The sequence below is a fragment of the Silurus aristotelis genome, assembly GCF_946808225.1.
Source record: "Silurus aristotelis genome assembly, chromosome: 12".
Classification (NCBI taxonomy): domain Eukaryota; kingdom Metazoa; phylum Chordata; class Actinopteri; order Siluriformes; family Siluridae; genus Silurus; species Silurus aristotelis.
Genome location: NC_139585.1, coordinates 14,907,924 through 14,928,093, shown reverse-complemented (window position 1 = coordinate 14,928,093; position 20,170 = coordinate 14,907,924). Strand labels below are relative to the sequence as shown.

The 20,170-nt window shown below is 37.9% G+C and overlaps 1 protein-coding gene and 1 long non-coding RNA gene across 17 annotated transcripts in view; one reads left to right on the top strand and one right to left on the bottom strand.

The window, feature by feature from the left end:
* The window catches only part of tcf7l2 (transcription factor 7 like 2), a 74,343-nt gene extending 64,097 nt beyond the window's left edge, over window positions 1–10,246 (top strand). Inside the window, exons 8-14 of one of the 16 annotated variants that reach the window (XM_083555964.1) lie at window positions 2,383–2,508; window positions 2,632–2,791; window positions 2,940–3,047; window positions 4,091–4,139; window positions 4,833–4,883; window positions 5,997–6,069; window positions 9,549–10,142. In XM_083555964.1, the coding sequence (XP_083412090.1) occupies window positions 2,383–2,508; window positions 2,632–2,791; window positions 2,940–3,047; window positions 4,091–4,139; window positions 4,833–4,883; window positions 5,997–6,069; window positions 9,549–9,996 (1,015 nt within the window). In that variant the 3' untranslated portion in view covers window positions 9,997–10,142. Of the gene's footprint in view, window positions 1–2,367; window positions 2,509–2,631; window positions 2,792–2,939; window positions 3,049–4,076; window positions 4,140–4,832; window positions 4,884–5,996; window positions 6,070–6,656; window positions 6,730–9,548 lie in introns of all 16 variants that reach the window. The other 15 variants (XM_083555963.1, XM_083555962.1, XM_083555961.1 and 12 more) reach the window with 15 other exon arrangements.
* On the bottom strand, window positions 8,913–18,254 carry LOC310734222. Its single transcript, XR_014535997.1, has 3 exons — window positions 18,171–18,254; window positions 12,925–13,030; window positions 8,913–9,040 (listed from the first exon to the last, which is right to left on the bottom strand). It is a non-coding gene; the product is annotated as an uncharacterized lncRNA (long non-coding RNA).
* Window positions 18,255–20,170: the final 1,916 nt, after the last annotated feature.

Sequence of the window (20,170 nt, the reverse complement as noted above, 5' to 3'; positions counted from 1 at the left end):
TTTCTTACAGTATAGAGAGTCCTGCAAGCCTGGTTAGAATATAATGATTAACTTTTTCAGACCTGAGAAATATATCAAAAATGCAGAAAACAATTTAACACCAATATCAATGTTTTTTCTTTTTTATTATATGGTATAATGAGCATGAAAAAAAGAATAAAAAATCATGAATGACTTGAAAGGTTCTGGAATGTTTTCACAAGAAAAAGGGCAAGAACCCTGCCATAGGTTCAGTTATCAGTAAGGTCCCACATGGCTGTGTGTGTGTGTGTGTGTGTGGCAGCTTTAACTCTGGAGGGCTGCAGTTTGTTCTCTGCTATGGCTGATTGAGCTCTGCTAAAGCTCTATACTCAGGTGTGTGTGTGTGTGTGTGTGTGTGTGTGTGTGTGTGCGCCGTGCGCTCCCCGGCCTCTAGTGGACCTGGTCTTAAGTGACAGCTAATTCCCCCTAATGAGCCCTTTATATTGTGATCATCCTATTTCCAGTGCTGCCTAATTGAATCTGTTGAATGGGGGCTAGGGGGATTGGAGCTGGGCTGGGGAAGAGCTAATGTGTTTTGATAATCTATAATTGAATTAGCATAGATTAATAGGTGGTAGTCTTGTGTCTGTGTGGAGCAAAAGTGCTTTAGCATGTTTGTGTCAAAAACTGTGGCAGCACAGCCGTACTCTACCCCATGGTCACCCACCTTCTGGAAAAAATAATAATGAGAGCCAGGAATAATCATTTAATCTGTCTCAAAAGTTGAGAGAGAGAAAAGGGAAGGGAGACGTTGCAAGGCTTTGTAAGCATTTTCCCCTACAGGACGTGGCATTAGCACAGTTTAGTCTGCATTTTAGCATACAGCACTCACAGAGCAGTTCTCGCTGCAGCCAGGTAGCACAGCGACCTCCTGAAAAATACATTTGAGCAGAGTGGACTTGGATCTAGCAAATGAGCTACATTATTTTGATAATAGGGTGAAGGCTGTGCGGGTCCATCACCTATCCCGAGTGGCAGGAGGAGGAAGTGTAAGGCCCCCTGTCTGCGCCTGCCCTTTGATATGTTCCTCCATCTGCACCTACGCTCCCATCCGTTCTTTTTCTAGAGGGAGAGAAAGAGTACACCAGCGGGTCATTATACATTAAACAGACACGGGGGCCGCAGCTCCAATCGGCAATTAAATGGCTCTCGCTGACACACGGCTGGTGAGGGAGAAGATTGAGACGTTGCAGCCTGCAGGGGCCCTCTCTCCCTTTCTCTCTCTCTCTCTCTCTCTCTCTCTCTCCCTCTTTTTTCTTTTCTCATTTTCTCCCGCTCTTCATGTCTATATATCCCTCTGTCTTTTTCTCTCTCTGTCTCTCACGCTCACTCTCTTCCACTCTCAGTAGTAAGGTTAAATTGGTGGCAGTCTCAGCTCTGCGCTGATGAGCTGGATGATGCCCTCCGCTTCAAAGACATGGCCGTCATGTTTAAACCATAACCTGGGCCTTGCAGCGGAAACGGCACTGGTGGGAGGGGGCATTCAGGGACTGATGGGGCACTAAGAAGCAGAGAAAGGGGGGAAATTGGGTGGTGGAACAGAGGAAATTTTAACAAGTATGCAGGAGAATGGGTGGAGTAGGGGGTTCTAATGATGGCGGAGCCGGCGATATAGTACAGGTTGCCTTTAGCAGAGGCAGGCATGTGACATGGTGCAAACACAGACGTGTCAGCGATGACGGGAGGAGAGGAGGAGAGACTTGGGTAAACACCGTCCCCAGAGAGCGCCTCTAACAGAAACTAGTTGTTCCTTGTGAGTTTATGCTCATCATTATATTCTGGCTCCAAGCTATGAAGCCAGACTCAGGCAGATAATGAGCTGTTTTTTTTAAATATTCCTGCTCTCTTTTTTCATCATCTTCCACTCTTATTCACAGATATGTGCAAGGATTTGCACAGCGCACACACACACACACACACACACACACACACACACACACACACACAAATATAGATATACACATATATTGCTTTCTACAGAGTGCTTTTTATAGGCGTACTCCAGGCTAATTACTTTGTGTTTAGAAAGGATGAATGGACATATCCATATAAACCTATTCATATTTAAAATCTCTACAGTCATCGGAACCCAGTTTAATGAATTTTATGAAGAATTGGAGGGAGGGATGAGGAGACCCCATTGGATCTGAACTAAAAATATATAGAATCAGTCAAGTGGGCAGTGTGTGATTGCATTAAAAATCTTAAAATGCATATTAAGATAAATTGTCATCTGCACTTTTCCCTTAATTTATAGCTTTCTAAGTAACATTGTGCATGAATGTACTGTGCATGTGTGTGTATCAGCCCCCATTTCACCCGTGTCCATTCTGACGATTTACACAGTCTTCTCTCCTCCAGATTCCCTCCCCACATGTTGCCCCCCCACCACAGTTTGCACACCACGGGCATCCCGCACCCTGCCATAGTCACGCCTAACGTCAAACAGGAGTCTTCTCACAGTGACATCAGCACACTCAACAGCTCGTGAGTTCAAAAGCAATACACACAAACAGCTTTGTTTAAAATATTGAATTCATTTTTAATTCAAACTGCCATCAATGCCGGCACTCGTTCCCCCATGCCCATAAACGTGTTTCAAACCAACAGGAAACATCAGGACCAGAAAAAGGAGGATGAAAAAAAGAAGCCGCACATAAAGAAGCCTCTGAACGCATTCATGTTGTACATGAAGGAGATGAGGGCCAAAGTAGTGGCAGAATGCACACTGAAAGAGAGCGCAGCTATCAATCAAATCCTGGGCCGAAGGGTGAGAGCACCAGGATGGACACACACACACACACACACACACACACACACACACACAAACACAAACACAAGAGCACTGAAGTTTGAACTGTTTGAGTGAAAAATGTCCTCAGTGCTTTAACATTGATCTATTTTCTGTATTTTATCAGTGGCATGCACTGTCACGAGAGGAGCAGGCCAAATACTACGAATTGGCCAGGAAAGAACGACAGCTACACATGCAGCTCTACCCCGGCTGGTCAGCACGAGACAACTATGTATGTTTTTAAGTTTTCAGGCTTCTTTTCAAACATTCAGTTTGGAGGGTGTTTATATGGCGTTCATTATCCTCCAACATCTATATTTCCAGCCATATATACCTCCAAAATACAGGGGTCTTCTAAGATTACTAGTTTGTAACTTTACCATCTCAGGGTGTGATGGTGCAGCTCGCTCTGAGTGGTTTGATTTCAGGCCTATGATGTTTCTCTGTGCATCCACAACTCAGCATAGCTTCTTCTCTGTTGTACATGTACTCAGCCACGTTCTCATTCACTCTCAGCTGCTTTTATTAGTATTCCAGTGGTTCACCTAAAAAACGAAAGACAAGCTCAGATCCGAGTAATTAAATAACCGCAGGGCCTAAATGTCTCCCAGATCTGATGAAAGAGAATGTCTTTCCACAGCTGAGACAGCAGCAATGGGGGATGACCACAGCGTTTTAAGGCCCAGACAGAGTGCAGCGCTGCTCCCACGTGCCTGACAAATCGCCCTCCGCCCAATCTGTCACTCCCACTGCTGGCTGATGCCTTGCAGCCAAAGCATAGGCAAAAAGATCTAAACTAAAAGTGCTTTAGTTTGATAAAATGCAGCCTCTAAACAAGCATGTTATTAAAAACAAGCTCAGGTTCAATAGCTCAACCTTGACCTGGTCAGTGGACAGTTGCATGTTCAGCTAAAGCCACGAGGAGGTGAATCAACATATGAGCAGTTAAAAAGAGCGCTCTTATCTTCTCTGTCCCCCCTAGTAATCTGACTCTTTCAAAGAAATCTCAAGAGCACTAAATTGTTTCACAACACAGGGAAAATGAAGGAGTAGCTCGAAAACAAAGTAATAAACACAGAGAAATGCGAGAAGGACGAGAGAGAGAGGGAAAGTTGCGCTATGGCCCGCAGTGGCATTCCACTCCTTCAGGCTCGTGCATGAATAAATGAATGAGTAAAAGCACGGCTCTCTTGTTCAGTTTGTGTCTTGGCCTTTTCTTGCAATATAATAACTAAGGTTCCTGTCTATTTCTTTTTTTTGGCTGCTAACCAACAGGGGAAAAAGAAGAAGAGAAAAAGGGAAAAGCAGCAGGCAGATGGCAATGGTAAGTGAGATGCAATTATGTCTCATATTAGAGCAGATCCATCATCTGTCACAAGGGTGACATCTCAAAGATAAAAGTCCAGCTTTTTTTCCTCTTCATCCCCTTTTTTTTTTGCCTGCCTCATCTAGTATAGAGTTATGCTACCCAATGCAATATTTACATGTTAGACTGCTTGTTATCCCCCACCCCAGCCCCATGTCGAGCACTAATAACATTGAATATGCATGAATCCTACACCCCAGCACGTCATCCCTCCTAGCAAAGCCCCCTCGCCAGCATTTAGCATAGTGTGAGCTCTGTGTATGTGTGTGTGTTAATTATGTTACTGAATGAGTGTTGCTCCTGTGCCAAATCTGACCATGCTGCCGTGTGTGTATGTCATGCCACCGGCCTGTGCTTCATGTATGTCCTGTGTGTATTTACTATAAAGCTGCGCCTGCTGCATGCCTCAGACTGATATAATAAACCGAATAAATAAAAGAATGAATGAAAAATCACCCATGTCTTTAAATTAAGGAGGTTTGCTATTAATTTTTTTCTTCATTTGACATTCTTCTTTATAATGCTCTTATCTAATTCTTGATCTTTATTGTGAGATGTGAAGGAGAAATGCGAGTAATGATATATTTGCGGTCTTTTTTCCAACATGGAGCCCTTTTTTGAAGACCTCTCTATCTGTTCTTTTTCTTCCAGAACACAGAGAATATTTTCCAAATCCTTGCCTTTCACTCCCTCCGATTACAGGTGCTAATGTCATTTTGAGTCTTAAATTACTAACTTGCCTTTCTTTCCCCTCTTCTAGTTTATTTTATATTTTTAAGCTATCTACCTGTGTGCAGTATATTGTATTTATTCATGAATAAATAATTTTAGCTAATTTCTTCCATATTCTTATTGCTCTGTATTTATTTATCCTCCAATTGTCTTTCAAGAACGAACCACTTTTGTTTTGCTCTATACCGCTCACTATCATTTTGCTCATGTCTTTATTCGTTTCTTCATTCAATTAATTTTTACTTGTAAAATTAGCGCTTTTAACAATTGACATTGTCCCAAAGCAGCTATTCAGTTTCACTTTCCTCTTGCTTGAAATAATACATCTCGTAAAGATGCTTGTACGTGAAGAATCTAGTCAAGTTAAAGTGTTTCCTTTTTACAAACACAAGTTACACAGTATATTTATATATATATTTATAAAACATTTTTCTGAAAGAAAATCAAATGCTGAGAATAACCAGAGACATTATCAGGGTAAACCTCCTTAATCTGCTGGCTTCAGTAGTTTGCCCGTGCAGCTGCCTGCTCCTCAGCATGATGTTTTGCTGCCAGCCTTCATCTTCACCTTCACATCTCTACACACTGGCTGTGAGAGGTTGATGAACGCAGGCCAAAGCTCTCTGGCTGTGTGACTTTTCACTGGCTGCAACTAATCAACAGTTTGCCACACTGTCCCCTCACATCCTTCACAAAAGAAACAGGCCTGCAGCAGAAATGTAATCATATATGCTGCATTTCATGCCATTAGCAAACACGCATATCTGAATGACAAATTTTCGGTTGCTTTGCTTATTCTTATTTCTATCTGCATATTATTCTTTTGCTCTAATTTTTACTCATTGGTTTCTAGCTTAGTTTTTTCATCACTAATGTCTGAAAACTAACATGAATTTGCAAGTCTATAAAAAGAATACTGCACAATTTAACAGATTAATTTAAATCTTTGGGAATAAACAGTATTATAATGCTGTGACTTGGAGTGATTTAGATTCATCGGTTTCCCTTTTTATTTCCCTCCCTCTTTACTTTGTGGTCATTTCTCCTTCCCTCTGCTGGCTTCTCCTCCCTTCATCGGCCTAGACCTGAGTGCCCCTAAGAAGTGTCGTGCACGCTTTGGGCTCGATCAGCAGAATAACTGGTGTGGCCCCTGCAGGTGTGTATCTGGTGTGCTGGCAGGTACACTAGAGCAGGTGACAGCTGGGAAACTCTTACACTGGCAACTCTTCCCTGTCTCTGCATCTCGCAAGCCTCTCTCTCTCTCTCTCTCTCTCTCTCTCTCTCTCTCTCCCTCTCTCTCTATCTCTCTCTCTCGCCACGCCACCCCTTATGCTACCAATCAGCTGCTTTAGCCGCTGTGAAGCTGGGTCATGCCAACAGACATAATGGTGTATGACTGCTTTTTTGTGTGGGGGTGCACTTGAATGAGTGAGTGCTTTCAAAATGCAAGCAAAAATTATTTGGCACAGATTGGCATTGTGTATGTGTATATTTATTAAACCTACACAATATGATCTAAGGAGAAAAAATGTGAAATAGATTGAAATATGACATAAAAGGGGATGTGGCTGAGAAGGGTTGGAAGGATTGGAAACGGCTGGTAAGTGTTGGGGAAGTGCAGTGCCAGTGTCCCCGGCTGAAACCTATGCTCTAGCTACATGTCTTGTTTGTCCAAATGATGTGTCCATATTTTTTTTTTTTTTGTTTTCCTTGTGTTTTTGTGTCTACCTTTTTGGCTAACAGATGCAAATACCCCTAAGAAGTGCCGTGCCTTGTTCGGGCTCGATCAACTCAGTTTATGGTGTAAACCCTGCAGGTATACTCTGAGAGGCACCTTTGGGAAGGATGTAGATCATAATGATGATTATGAAAAGATGAAGATTCATTTCTTCTTACCGCTTTTACTGTTTGTTTTCCTTCTTCTAGACTTTTTCAGTGTTTTATATGTTTGGCAAACTGGTTGATTCTGGGTATCTGTCACTCTCCCTCTGACCGAGATGTGTTGTAATAGAGCAGCTGAACTCCTGGGGCAGAAAGTGGAACTTTCTTTAGCTACATGCCTGTTTATGATTATAGTCATGCATCATCGATAGTGTATATTTGACATTAGCTTGTGCAACACAAATGATTGTTGTAAACCAATTATTTATTATTTTATCCATTTTCTGCCCTATGGTATATCTCTGCCATCAGAACTGTCTTGAAGAACCTTCTGTATAAACTTTGTTGTGATGTAGCCTCTTGTCCTCCCTACTCACCCCTACCTCTCTGATAACTCTTTACTCAGCCCCTACCTCTTGTCTTTCTGTTCTAACACAAGCAGTCTTTGAATTGGAAATATGTTGATGGTAGGTATTTGTTTCTGCTAAGTAATACCCTTCTCTGTGTCTCACTTTGTGTCTCCTCCATTACCTGCCTTCACTGCGAATGCCAGATATTTGTCCTGTTTTGTTGTGTTACACTTACCTGTGTTGTTTGTAGCAAACTTTCATCCTGTTATATCTTTAAGTCCAGCTTAAATCACTATGACCCTTTCATTTGATGAATTCATTCACACTCAGAATACTAAGCCTAGAAAGGCAGACTAGAATGGAGTAGTGTCCCTAAAAAGTAGCCTAGGTGTTTGTGTTTGGTAGCTTTGGGAGAAGCGCTGGTAATTGTGCCCTTTATTCGGGGAGCTTGGAGGTTAAAAGATCCCACTAGGCTCGGTTTCCTGAAAGATGCATCCACACTAATTCCCCTAGAGATGCAGAAATCAATAAAGAACAAGGGGAGATACTTAGAATCAATAGGGCTCTTAAAAATGGATATTAGCTTATTTGCAGCCTTTTGACAGGCAGTTATTGCAGCACAGTACGTTGGCATGTGAACAGTAAAGAATGTTCCAAGGAAAGTAAACTGCTACAAATGAAATTCCACAAAATAAAATACAACGTAATTGAGACCATTCTTTCATTTCATTTGTTAATTCCCCATATCTATCCTTGAAGCCACACACCTTTAAATACCCTTTACTGTGCTGTATCATTTCTGTCCCAATAGTGACACACTTTTTATTGTACTTCTTCACAGCTTTCAGCAAATAAATGCATGTTGTGCATGTCCTTTAGCCATACAGGGTATGCGTCTGGATCAAACGTCTGCCTCTTTCTTCAACTCTATCCATTTGTTTCCCGTCCCTCATCCCTTTCGTCTCATCTTAAATGCGTCTCCCAGACAGTGTGTACTCTTGTCCTTGTCCCTCTGGCTCTTTTTCTTTTACTTTTGTGTCAATCCTATACTTGCTATAGACCAGGCAGGGGTATAACTTAAGAAACAATCCTCACCTGGATTTCAACAGGATTTTTTTATTGGCATTAAAAAAAAGTTCACATCACTAAATTTACATCTTTCTTCACTCCATAGCTCCCCTATCTTTCGGTTCTCATGTTTACTGTTTGTTTTCCTGTCCCTGTCTTACAAACCTGTAAGAAGCTGAATAGATTTACATGGCCTTGAGGCATTAGGATTTTTTTTTTTTTTCTTTTTTGGCAGGGGTATGAGGTCAGGTCATGCTAGGGCAAGGTACACTGCGGGTTTTTAGCTCTTTTTCCATCTCTCTCTATGGTTATTCTCTCTTTCCTCCTGATTCAAAACAGGGTATGCATCCAAGCACCTAGGAGACATTGGAAATCTCTCTCTCTCTTTACTTCTCTCTTTATTTATCACTCACTCACACTCTCACTCAATATCTCTTGCTTTCTTTTCCACTCGCACCCCTCTCGGCGTACTGGCTTGGTGCTGCTGTGTTTGCCCGTGTGGCTGGCTGGAATGGCTGGCCGTAGGCGTAGCAGACGAGGGAGGGTCCTGACCCGAGCAGAAATGCAAACATGGCGGCGCGACCTCTATGCACAACACTCACACACATGTCTTAGGGGCAGGCTGAGAGTAGCGCATCTCCTCTAACCTCTTACCTCTCCATCTGAACTCCCCCCAAGGAACATGTAGAAAAAAGCAGTAAAGAGACATGAAAAAAGGAAGGCAAAAAGAGGAGTGTAATAATTCAAGCTGATGTGTAAACCGGATGGAATCCCGTGCGGTTTGCCGTGCTGGGGTGGAGTTCTTTGTTTCAAGCTCGTTCTGTTATCCTAGGAAGAGAAAACAAAGAGAGATATAGTGTTCACCTCTTTGGCTGTGTCCCTCTGAATCTCAGAGGTGGTTATTCCTCTAAATTCCTCACCCTAGTGCTTCTTGTCATTGCTTTCCCCATTTGTCTCACTGTCCTCATCTGGCATCTGTATTTCTGTAGCTCCTTTTCCTCTATGTCTGTCTTCTTTGCATGTATGATATTGGATGGAAGGTGAAAGGAAGTCAGTGGCAGAGAGCCAGTGCTCAGCTGCTCATCTGTTTGTATTGGCATTCTAAGAAACCAATAGCATCCAATTATATGTCCAATCTATATGTGAAAATGATTGAACTTTGTTCAGTCGTGCTGAAATTGGCACACTGACGGAATACCATATGTTTGTGCATAGCTGTATGATGTAGGACGTGCATTTTAATGGATGCTAAGGGTTTCTTAGAAAGCCTACTGAGAAGCTGCAACATACTGCCAAGATTATGTAGGAGTTAAACAAGCATGCTCTCTGTTTGCAGGAGAAAAAAGAAGTGCATTCGCTACATTCAAGGTGAAGGCAGCTGTGTCAGTCCTCCCTCTTCGGATGGAAGCTTACTAGAGTCGCCCCCATCCTCCCCCTCCATGGTCCCCAATTCTCCGCCCTCGAAAGAGTCCAAATCACAGACTGAACAAATGCAACCTCTTTCACTGACTATGAAACCGGGCCCTCTGGTCTCATCCTCACATCACCAACACCACCACCTGTCTATGGTCCCGCCTCCGCCCTTAGCTCTGCTGGACAACTCAGGGGCAGGCAAAACCCCAGGCCCTGCCCACAATGGCTCCTTGGACCCTTCAGACGTGTCTTCGTCGCGCCCCTCAGGCTCCTCCTCCTCCCAGCCTACATCAGCGTGCCATTCCCATTCTCTGTTGCCCAGTTCTGCCCCAACGCAACCGCTTTCGCTCGTAACCAAGTCAATAGACTAGGCTAAACTGGCTCCGATTTACCAGCTTTCAACTCCTCCCTTCTGTCTGCTGACACTCAAGTTTTTTTTTTTTCCTTTTTTTCCTTTTTCTGTCACATGTGGCTTTGGAAATTAGTAAATTCTTTTATCAAAGTTCATTGGTCAATATTTGACCTGTCATTATCTAAAATAAATGGAACTATTATACTAATAATAATTTTAATGATAAAGTAAAATGAGTTGTAGAGTATAAATATATAAGTCTGCCAAAATGTAAGACTTTTTTTTTTTTTTTTTTACTGTGCAACAGAAAAAAAAAAGCCTGGTATGTAAACTGACATAGACATGTTAAAAGACAGATATTAAAGTAGTCTAGGTGAGGATTCAGTGAGCCCTTTTCTTAAAGTTGGTTCTTCTTCATTATTTGTATTAAATACGAGCTTGCGAACCAATCATTTGACACCTGTTCAAAACATGGAGGGCACGAGGACCGTGGAGACACCCTTCTCCAGCTGAGGAACAACTATAATTGTGATGTTACTTGTTCTTGTTTAAATGTACAGAAATATTTGGGGGGTTACTGTGTTAATATGCATTGTTCCATTGCGTTGTCTATTTTATTTTTTTGTCATTGTTTACCGTGGGAGGGTGGTGGAGGTGGGTTGGGGTGGGTGCTCTCAGTTGGAGGAATGTTTGGGCGACTGTTGTAAGGGTGGGTGTGTGGGAGGGTTTTGGGGGGGATTGTGGTATACAATACAAAATTTCACAACGCTAGGACCAGTAGTATTTATTGCTTTAGAGATTGCTTGTTGTATCCTGTATATTGTCCCTTTTTGAAATATTTGTTTTTCTTAATACATTGTACAAAATATTCTTCTTTTTTTTAAGTAAGCAACTTATATATATATATATATATATATATATATATATATATATATATATATATATATATATATATATATATATATATATATATATATATGATCCATTTGTACAAGGAGGTTTTGAAGTTTGGACATTTTTTATTATTATTTTTTTTTATTTTTGCCGAAGACCAGAGTTTCACCAACACAGTGTAGAGTCTCCAAAACGGATGTATGCACAACTTAATAAAAAAATTAATAAAACATATTTAAAAGCCATTTTTCAATAGGAGAGAAGACAACTTAAAATGGGGATAGTAAATACTGTCTGTTAAGTAATTGGTTTTCATCATCTAAAGCCCATCCTTTTTTCTTTTTTTTTTTTTAATTGCAAATTCATCTCCACTGGACTGTAGAATTGTGTACAGATTTGCTGTGCCCGAAATTGTGCAAATTTTCACTCCCCTTTTACAATGCTGTAGGCTGTTAGGTTTTATTTTTTTGGTTGGTTGTTTTTTTTTTTTTTTCTTCTTTTTTTTTTTCTTTCACATTTTCTTTTTTCTCAACCATACTTTGCTGTGATGTTACATAGATTGCTATGTATGTAGTATAAATGTTGCTATAACAAATGTGTTTGGTAGCAGATTGTCAAATATTAAAATTTAAACTTAATAAAAGACGGACATCATCATACTGTATAAAAACCCTCAAGGGCCAAATGATGTATATTAGGAGGTTCATAAAAAAAAACTATTAAATAACACAAAAAACACACAAACTGCCACTTTTAAGTACACTACTACATATAGGTAGATAGAAAAAAATAGGCATGTTGATGTTGCAAGAAGCTGTAAAAAAGCTACAAGAGAATCATCCATTCGGTGCCATTGTAGTTGACATGATGCGACTGTAAGCCGTCAATCTCTTCTCTGGTTTATTAAGATGCTAATGATGAATAGTTTGAATGTTTCCTTAACGGCTGTGATGTTCCTGTTCTATTTTATGCTCTTAGCTTTTATTTTTGTTTGCTTTCTTTTATTTTTGTTCTTTATTTTCTTTCTTTTTTTATTTAGTTATTTGAAATGGTTCCCAGACCATGTTTTTGTAATGAATAAATGTTTATGCTGTACAGTCTCTGTAGCATGCAGTTCTGTATTAATAAAAGCGACTTAGTATGTGCAGATTAGCTTGTTGCCTTGCTTTCTCTCATCTCTCTCTCTCTCTCTCTCTCTCTCTCTCTCTCTCTCTCTCTCTCTCTCTCTCTCTCTCTCAGACCTTCATTTATACATATAGGCTTTGTTACAGCATGGCAGTGTGGCATCCCAAACACACACATACACACACACACACACACACACACACAGCATTTACCTACTTTTGTATAAAAAAAAATTGCATCTAAATTATAGACAGCCCTTGTGTGATAAATGTTGCTATGTAAAGAATGATTAATGATATCCAAGCTCAGTCAAATCCACCTGAAAACAGTTACGGCTCTCATAAGGGGGAGGGGGGCACATACATTTTCGGTCGTCACACTACTGTCTGCATCTGGTTTCATTTTTAGCAGGATTCAGTAGATATAATTTTTTTCTGGCTGAATCTATGAGGAAGAAATAATTCATTCTGAATTTATTAAACAGTTGATCTAAGACTTTACTTTGTGCTCTGTTTTAATTGTCCTCAAAAGAGCTCTAACATTTTTGTTGTTGATTTGCACCTTCCTTGTTTGGATGAAACAATTTATAGATGCACTAAAATTGTGCCCTGTAAATGATAGTTCAAGTTGTTGTAACCCTGGTTAATTTGATAATTTATTTGTATTTTTTTATTCGGGTAATTTCTTTTTTCTGTGTGGAGGGGGAAGGGGGGATTCTTTTCTTCGCTCCTCTGGCTTCAAGGATTTTTTTGTCTTTAAAGCACTCTGCTAAAAGATAAAAAAAAAAAAAAAAGGTTTTCTTTTCAAAGATAAAGAGATATCAGGAGGCAAAGAAACAGCAACCCGTTCTCAAAAGTTTTATTCAGTTTAATTTCCCGTTTATCAAAACAGAAGTGTTTCATTTGTTGATGTACAGCTACAAACTGACCTGTGTATAAGCTTGTTCAGGTTTTCTCCTCAATGCTGAACGTCGGCCGCACAGGAACAAATCAATAAGGACAAAGATGTCCGCAAGCTCTGTGCCTGTCTTTCTTCTGAAAAGAGGAGACTCAGAAGTAAACAAACATCAAGAAGTAGCAATTGATTCATAACAGCACTGTTTATTGCCAGGCAAAGTTTTTGCTCACAGAAAACAGGTATCAAAATGTTAGAGGTTTACAAATCAGTCTGACAGACAGATGCAATATGTCATGTTGAAACAAAAAAAAAAAAAAAAATGGCATGCATGAGAGTAATGAAAAAGCATTTTGTTGTATTCAAAGATGTCCGCTGTACACACACAAAAGACTTTTAGACAGAGACTGCTGCATTCACAACGGCCAAACTGTCAATATCTCATGTCTCTTTCTGTTGAAGGTCAAGGGCTTAACTCAGTCGTACACTGAAGTGTTCCACGCAGCCCATTTCAGAGTGGTAACAAAGCACTTTGTCTGCAATACATTAATAAAACGAGAGACTGTGGGAGTAATGATTTGTTCTGTGCATTGTGTTTGGACATTTAAAAAGAAAATTCTTGTGACAGGAGGTTTCATTTGGTCATTTCACTGGTAGGAATTAGTCACAAGCATTCAACGTTCATGTGATCGATTAAGCATTCTTCATCCATCCAAATCTCACTGCTCTTATAGTTCATTTTCACAATAAAGCCCAGAATGATTACATTTTGCATATCTGCTATTACTTGTTCTGTGTGAAGTGCGCTCTATTTATTGCTATATGAATGTACTGTCATTTAATCTTAACCCATCTATATGTGAATAAACTCTTACAGTTAATAAAAAAAAGGTCAGGAATGTATGATGAGTCATGCTTTTATGTGTTTTTAGTCACTGTGCTTTTGTTTCTCTTTAGGAATGATCAGCTTTTAGTTGTGTAACATGACCTATTAAGATCCTCATTTGGGCTTGAGTGGACCAATTATTTCCCATTTGATTTGACATTCTATGTAACATTTCATGGGTAAAACCTACCTCTTTAATATTCCATTGTTATCAAGTGATGTATAAATCTGAATCCCGTGTGTGTGTGTGTGTGTGTGTGTGTGTGTGTGTGTGTGTGTGTGTGTGTGTGTGTGTGTGTGGATGTACTGGATTTTCTGAGGTAACCAGAGATCTACTTGTTACCTCAGTAAAACCAGTAAATACTGTTTTGATTTTTATAAATCTATTAGATTCCTCCTAGATCTCGTCTGCTAAACGGTAGCCTTTATACATCAGGATCAAACTACGGTCAAGCCAGGGAGCTGCTCTAGTCCTGCTTAAAATCAGAAACTCCTAAATTAAATAATCAAGTAATATCTAGTAATAGTAAATTGTAGAAATAATTTTTTCAATTCAATTCATTTTTATATGTATAGTGCTTTAAACAATGGCCATTGTATCAAAGCAGCTTTTCACAGGTAAAGCAGCAATAAAAGCTCTAATGATCTAGCCAGTGGTGACTGTGGCAAGAAAATACCCCCTTAGATGGCATGAGGAATTTAACCTACAGCCCAGTGACTCATGATCAAACCTACTGCAAATAAAGTAGTTATTGACTGCCTGTACACTAATTACTATAGCTTTATTGTTTAATCTAAGTTGACTGTATAGATGTGTCCAATATCCCCTAGTTACCTCCACACTCCCCAAAATATATGTACATTCTTTAGGAAAAAAAGTTTTTGGTTGATGATTAGCAGTTCCAGCTTTCTAAAAAGGCTTTACTTTAAACCTTTCTAAGAGTGTACATAGGAGAGAATAACAAAAATATATATATCAGGGTTAATCAGATTTGTGAAGATGCATGTGGTTGTGTTATGTTCAAGAAGCAAACAAATACAAATGCAAGCAAATGACATTCAAAAACAACTATATGTCTAATTAAATGTCGGGTGCAAATACATCAGACAAACAAAGATCAGGGTTAATTTAAAGAGAAAACATAGAAAAACAATCCTGGTTCTAAACATAGATATGCAAACTGGTTTGAAACACAGTCCAGATTTACTAAGTGATAGGCAAGACTTCACAAGGAATGCAGCTTTTAAATAGACAAAGTGCAGATGAGCTAACAATGAACCTGATCATTTAGCATGACAATGAACTGAGTCTGCAAGTGGATCGGGACTGAATGCTGTGTGCGAATGTAAGTGTGCCATTGGCACAAGAGTTTCTTTTTGAGCCTGTCAGACTTTCTGTCATCTTTATCATCACATCTGCAGTATTCTGACCACTCCAACTTTCATTCATGGATGAAACGAAAAAGCAAAAGCAGATGACACTACCATTTAATAAAAGTCTGTTCACCAACAAACAACATCCCTGACACAAACAACACAATAAATACTTTTTCTTTTTAGTTTTACACAGATACTCAAATACATATGACCTTAGATATATAAGCATATCTCATTTGAGTTATTGTTATTGTTGAGTTAGCCACTGACTAGGATAATCCTGAAAATGAATGTATATATTAGTGTGAAATGCATATACTTTAGGCGTTAGGATCAAGATTTTATGGCTCAATATCTAACTATCATAATGTTTTAATAAAAAAACTTAATTGAAATTTTTATCCTGTTTAATTTATCATGTTATTTAATTATTTGTATATTGACCCAAATTGCCTGCTAACTACTTCATACATTTTAGTTTTTTTTCTCATGGGAATTGTGCAGGGATCAGATGTAGCCTGTGGTCAATGCACATTTGTCGGTCTGACTTGTGTAATCAATCTGGACACAAATGGAAAACAGAGCTCAGGAGTAACTCTTACATCGTCCATCTCATGTGCAGGACCATTAAATGTACAATACCAGGACAACACGTCTACAAACAAATTCCTGACTTTAATTTGTTTGTTTGTCATTGTGAGACTGTATTATCTAATATAACAACAGTGTATTATAAGTGATCAAAACCTACTTCCAGAGTGCATAGTAGAGTATATTAAGAAACAGCTAATGTTCATGTGTAGCATAGGTGTAATTATAAGACAAATCAGTTTCTTTACTGAGGAGGAAGCAGTGGAAACTAAGTGGAAACCTAAAGGCAGTTGTTGAAATTTGTAAACCAATGTTTAATATATAGTAAGGCTACAACTAACGATTATTTTGATAATTGATTAATCGGGCGATTAATTTTTGATTAATCTGATGAACAATTAATGGATGTTTTGCTTATTATAACTATATAAAACCCTGAATGTACATAAACATACAAAAGCCACATACTGTATTGAGTTTAACTCATTAATTTTGACATTTCAAAGCTTATAGTGGCTACTATTTGAGGAGTGCATGGAGTATGCAAGGTGAAATAATTTGTGTAAATCAGCATTTATATTGTATTTTGTAGATGGCAAGTTGAGCACAATCCTTAAAAAATCTCTATAGAATATAATACAACACTGTTTTGACAATTTTTGTTTAAAAAAAATACACAGACATTTTGTTCAGTTGTGAAGATATCAGCACCTAAAATATATCATTATTTTATATTTGTATAATAATTAAATGATATGTGCATAAATTAAATATACAAACAATAAAAAAAGCAACGTAGTAAAGACACACTACATCAAGTTTGAAAACAGATAAGTTACTGTTGTAGTAGACAAATGCTATAAAAAGAAAATGAAATAGAGAAATGCAGCAAGCTAACAGATTTGATTTAAAGAAAGGAAAAATTATTCATTGGTGTACAAATGCAGAATCATTTGCTGAAAACCAAAACAGTGACTAAAAATGTAGTAGCCTTATATAGTATTATATAAGGCTGGTTTTAATTGGGTATATCCTATATATATATATATATATATATATATATATATATATATATATATATATATATATATATATATATATATATATATATATATATATATATATATATATAAAGTAATTTTATGAAAATAAAATATAATCAATCTAATTAATGCAATACACTTTTTTATTATATTGATTAAACTGAGTAATCAATTAAATTAAAACAAATTAAATGTATTAAATAAAATTTTATAAATGTAAAAGGTAAATAGTTTATATTTGTTAAACCCAATTTGGGTAATACAGTAAGTGTGTGAGTAAGTGTGTGTGTGTGTGTGTGTGTGTGTGTGTGTGTGTGTGTGTTACATTTAATATTTAATTTTCCAAAGACATTATCTATTTACTGTTCTACTTATTTCAGCATACTTTAACAAATGTCTTCATTCCTTCCATCCTTCATTCATTCACTATGTGGATATGTGAAGAGAAATTCTTGAAGCTGGGCATAAAACCAAAGAAGGAAAACCATGAAGTGGCTAGCGGCTAACGCTACCGCCATGGATTCTTTTTCATTTCAACGTTTTCATGCATATTTCCGGTACGGATCAAGTAGACACAGTAACACTTCGCAACAATAGTTTCTTTTTATACCCTTGGCATTGTTGTGTATGTTTTTAAGTGTAATAATAATTTTGTAAAAGTGCAAGGCGGAGACAAAACAAACTTGCGTTTCACCACTTAATACGCTCCGGAGGGAACTCAGCACGTAAAAAGGATTGCATTTGGTACACACACACACACACACATATATATATATATATCCAACACACATGCGTTCTGACTCTGTGGGCTTCATGCAGTTTCTCTTCTAATAAATTCAGGTGCAGATAAATAACCGAGATTAGATTCATTCAGCCGAGTGTGGTACAGTGAGTAAAGGCTGTCAACATCCGTCTTCTCAGAAAAGAAATGAGCTTTTACTGCACAGTTATCTATTCTGTACATTTAATACCTCTTAATCGTATTTAGAGTGTCTATTTGCAGTCTCTTTTATTTGGGATTAAAAGCAGCCTTTCAGATCTATGAGCTGTAAGAGGATGTTGAGGCAAAGGACAAGTGTTTGTGCTGAATGTGTATGTAAGGCAGAGTAGTGCTTCTAAACAGCCTGTTATGGATATCAGCTACATTGCATTCTATACACTGTTACAAAGTATTCAACATTATCACTAAACGCATACACTATATGTATCTGTTCCTCCCTCGTGGCATCAAATCCACATGGCAATGTCCTTCTGATCACATGGTGTCATTATTAAATTTTACTAATAGTTTATTTTCATGCACTACCTGATTTTAGCTTGCTTTAATATCTTATTTATTCAAACAGAAGTGTTTCATTTGTTGATGTACAGCTACAAACTGACCTGTGTATAAGCTTGTTCAGGTTTTCTCTTCAATGCTGAACATCGGCCGCACAGGAACAAATCAATAAGGACAAAGATGTCCGCAAGCTCTGTGCCTGTCTTTCTTCTGAAAAGAGGAGACACCGAAGTAAACAAACATCAAGAAGTAGCAATTGATTCAGAACAGCACTGTTTATTGCCTCTGCAAAGCCTTCGCTCACAAAAACAGGCATCAGAAAATCCTAGAGGTCCACATATCAGTCTTAGACTGTTTCTGACAAGCAGATGTGATGTGGCATGATAAAGGAAGAAAAAGGAAGGGTGTATCAGTAAAAAAAAAAGGGTAACACTGAACACAAGGAACATTTTATTGCACACAGAATCAAGGTAAAAAAAACACGAGGGAGCACATTTAAACAGTTCTCGAATGCCTTTGTACTTTTAAGCTCAAACTGGCCACACAATGGTCAAGAACAAAAATAGTGCATTATCTTTTCTCATTTCCTTTGTACAAAAAATGTCTGTAGGAATGTAACACAGATATAGACCATATACAGATAAGTATACGTCAATCTGTATTTGTATCTATATTTGTTTTTGAAATCCCCCTCACAGTTATTATATTTGTTTGTACTGTCCTATTATATTTTGTAACAAATTAAGTTAGAATTTCCTAAAATATAAAAACTAGTCCAGCCTAAGAAAAAACAACACAAACCTGATGTTGTAGTTACAAAGTTAGAATTTCCTAAAATATAAAAACTAGTCTAGCCTAAGAAAAAACAACACAAACCTGATGTTGTAGTTACAAAGGAGTACATATGTTTATTCATTCATATTAAGGAGAATGATCTTCAGCTTTATATTTATATGCGCACAAGTGTTAAACCTCTTGCATTGTTGCATCCTGCAGGATCATGATGCATACATGTAGTCTAAACAAAATGTACTGTAAACTTTCATGGCAAGCTTTATAAAAAAAATAACAATAATAACAAATTGTATTTAAAAAATGCTTGGGTCATCAATTTTTAAGTATTTTATCATAGAGTTATTTGGGTGGCAAAAAAAAATTGCGACTGACATATACATGCTAAAATGCATACTATAAAGAAATACTAAACAAAAACTTGCTGATATCTATTGATTACTTATATATATATATATATATATATATATATATATATATATATATATATATATATATATATATATATATATATATATAATATTATTATTTTTTTTTTATAAAAAGTGTATTGCATTAATTCGATTTATTTTTATTTATTTTTATTCAATTATTTTTATTATACATTATATATATATATATATGGTGGCAAATTTACTAGATACTACTTTGTCAGCAGCTTACAAACATACATTTAAAGTAATAGGTGCAATAATTGTGCGAGTATCAACTGAGCATTTCTTTAATTGTACAATTTTCTGGCTGTACAGTAAAGGTAAAGTATTATGTACACATTTTATGGTAAAAAAAATGCAGTTGTACTCTTTTTTCTTTTGTTTAAATTTTCAAAACTGAACTGGTCTGCAATTTACATAACTTTCAGTCTGAGCACAGCTGTTTTACTGTGGCATCAAAAAAGGTGCTGAAAAGGTGCTGTGGTCTGTGGCTATCAACTACGGCAGGTATGACACTAGTGTGGTGCTTAATAAATCATGACCTGGTCAAGGGGGAAGTAGATCATACAGAAGAGGGAGTGAAAAAGAAGAGAAAAAAATGGGGGGGAAAAAAAGAGGAGAGAACGAAGTGGAGGTGATCATAATGAGTGGCTTCCTACTGTCACTTCATCCAGTTATCGCCTCAAGCTGTCAGTACTTCCTGGGAGACTCAACACTTTTTAAGCTCAAAAAAGTTTAGAGAGTCTACATGTGTATTTGAAAGCTGAGGCAGAGACAGGGCAGGAATCCCACTGAGACGCTGTGTACTTTGGTAATGAGATGAGTGATATTGTCACCGCTGGCCCAAACCTTGTGGATGACAGGATGACTTTGAGTGA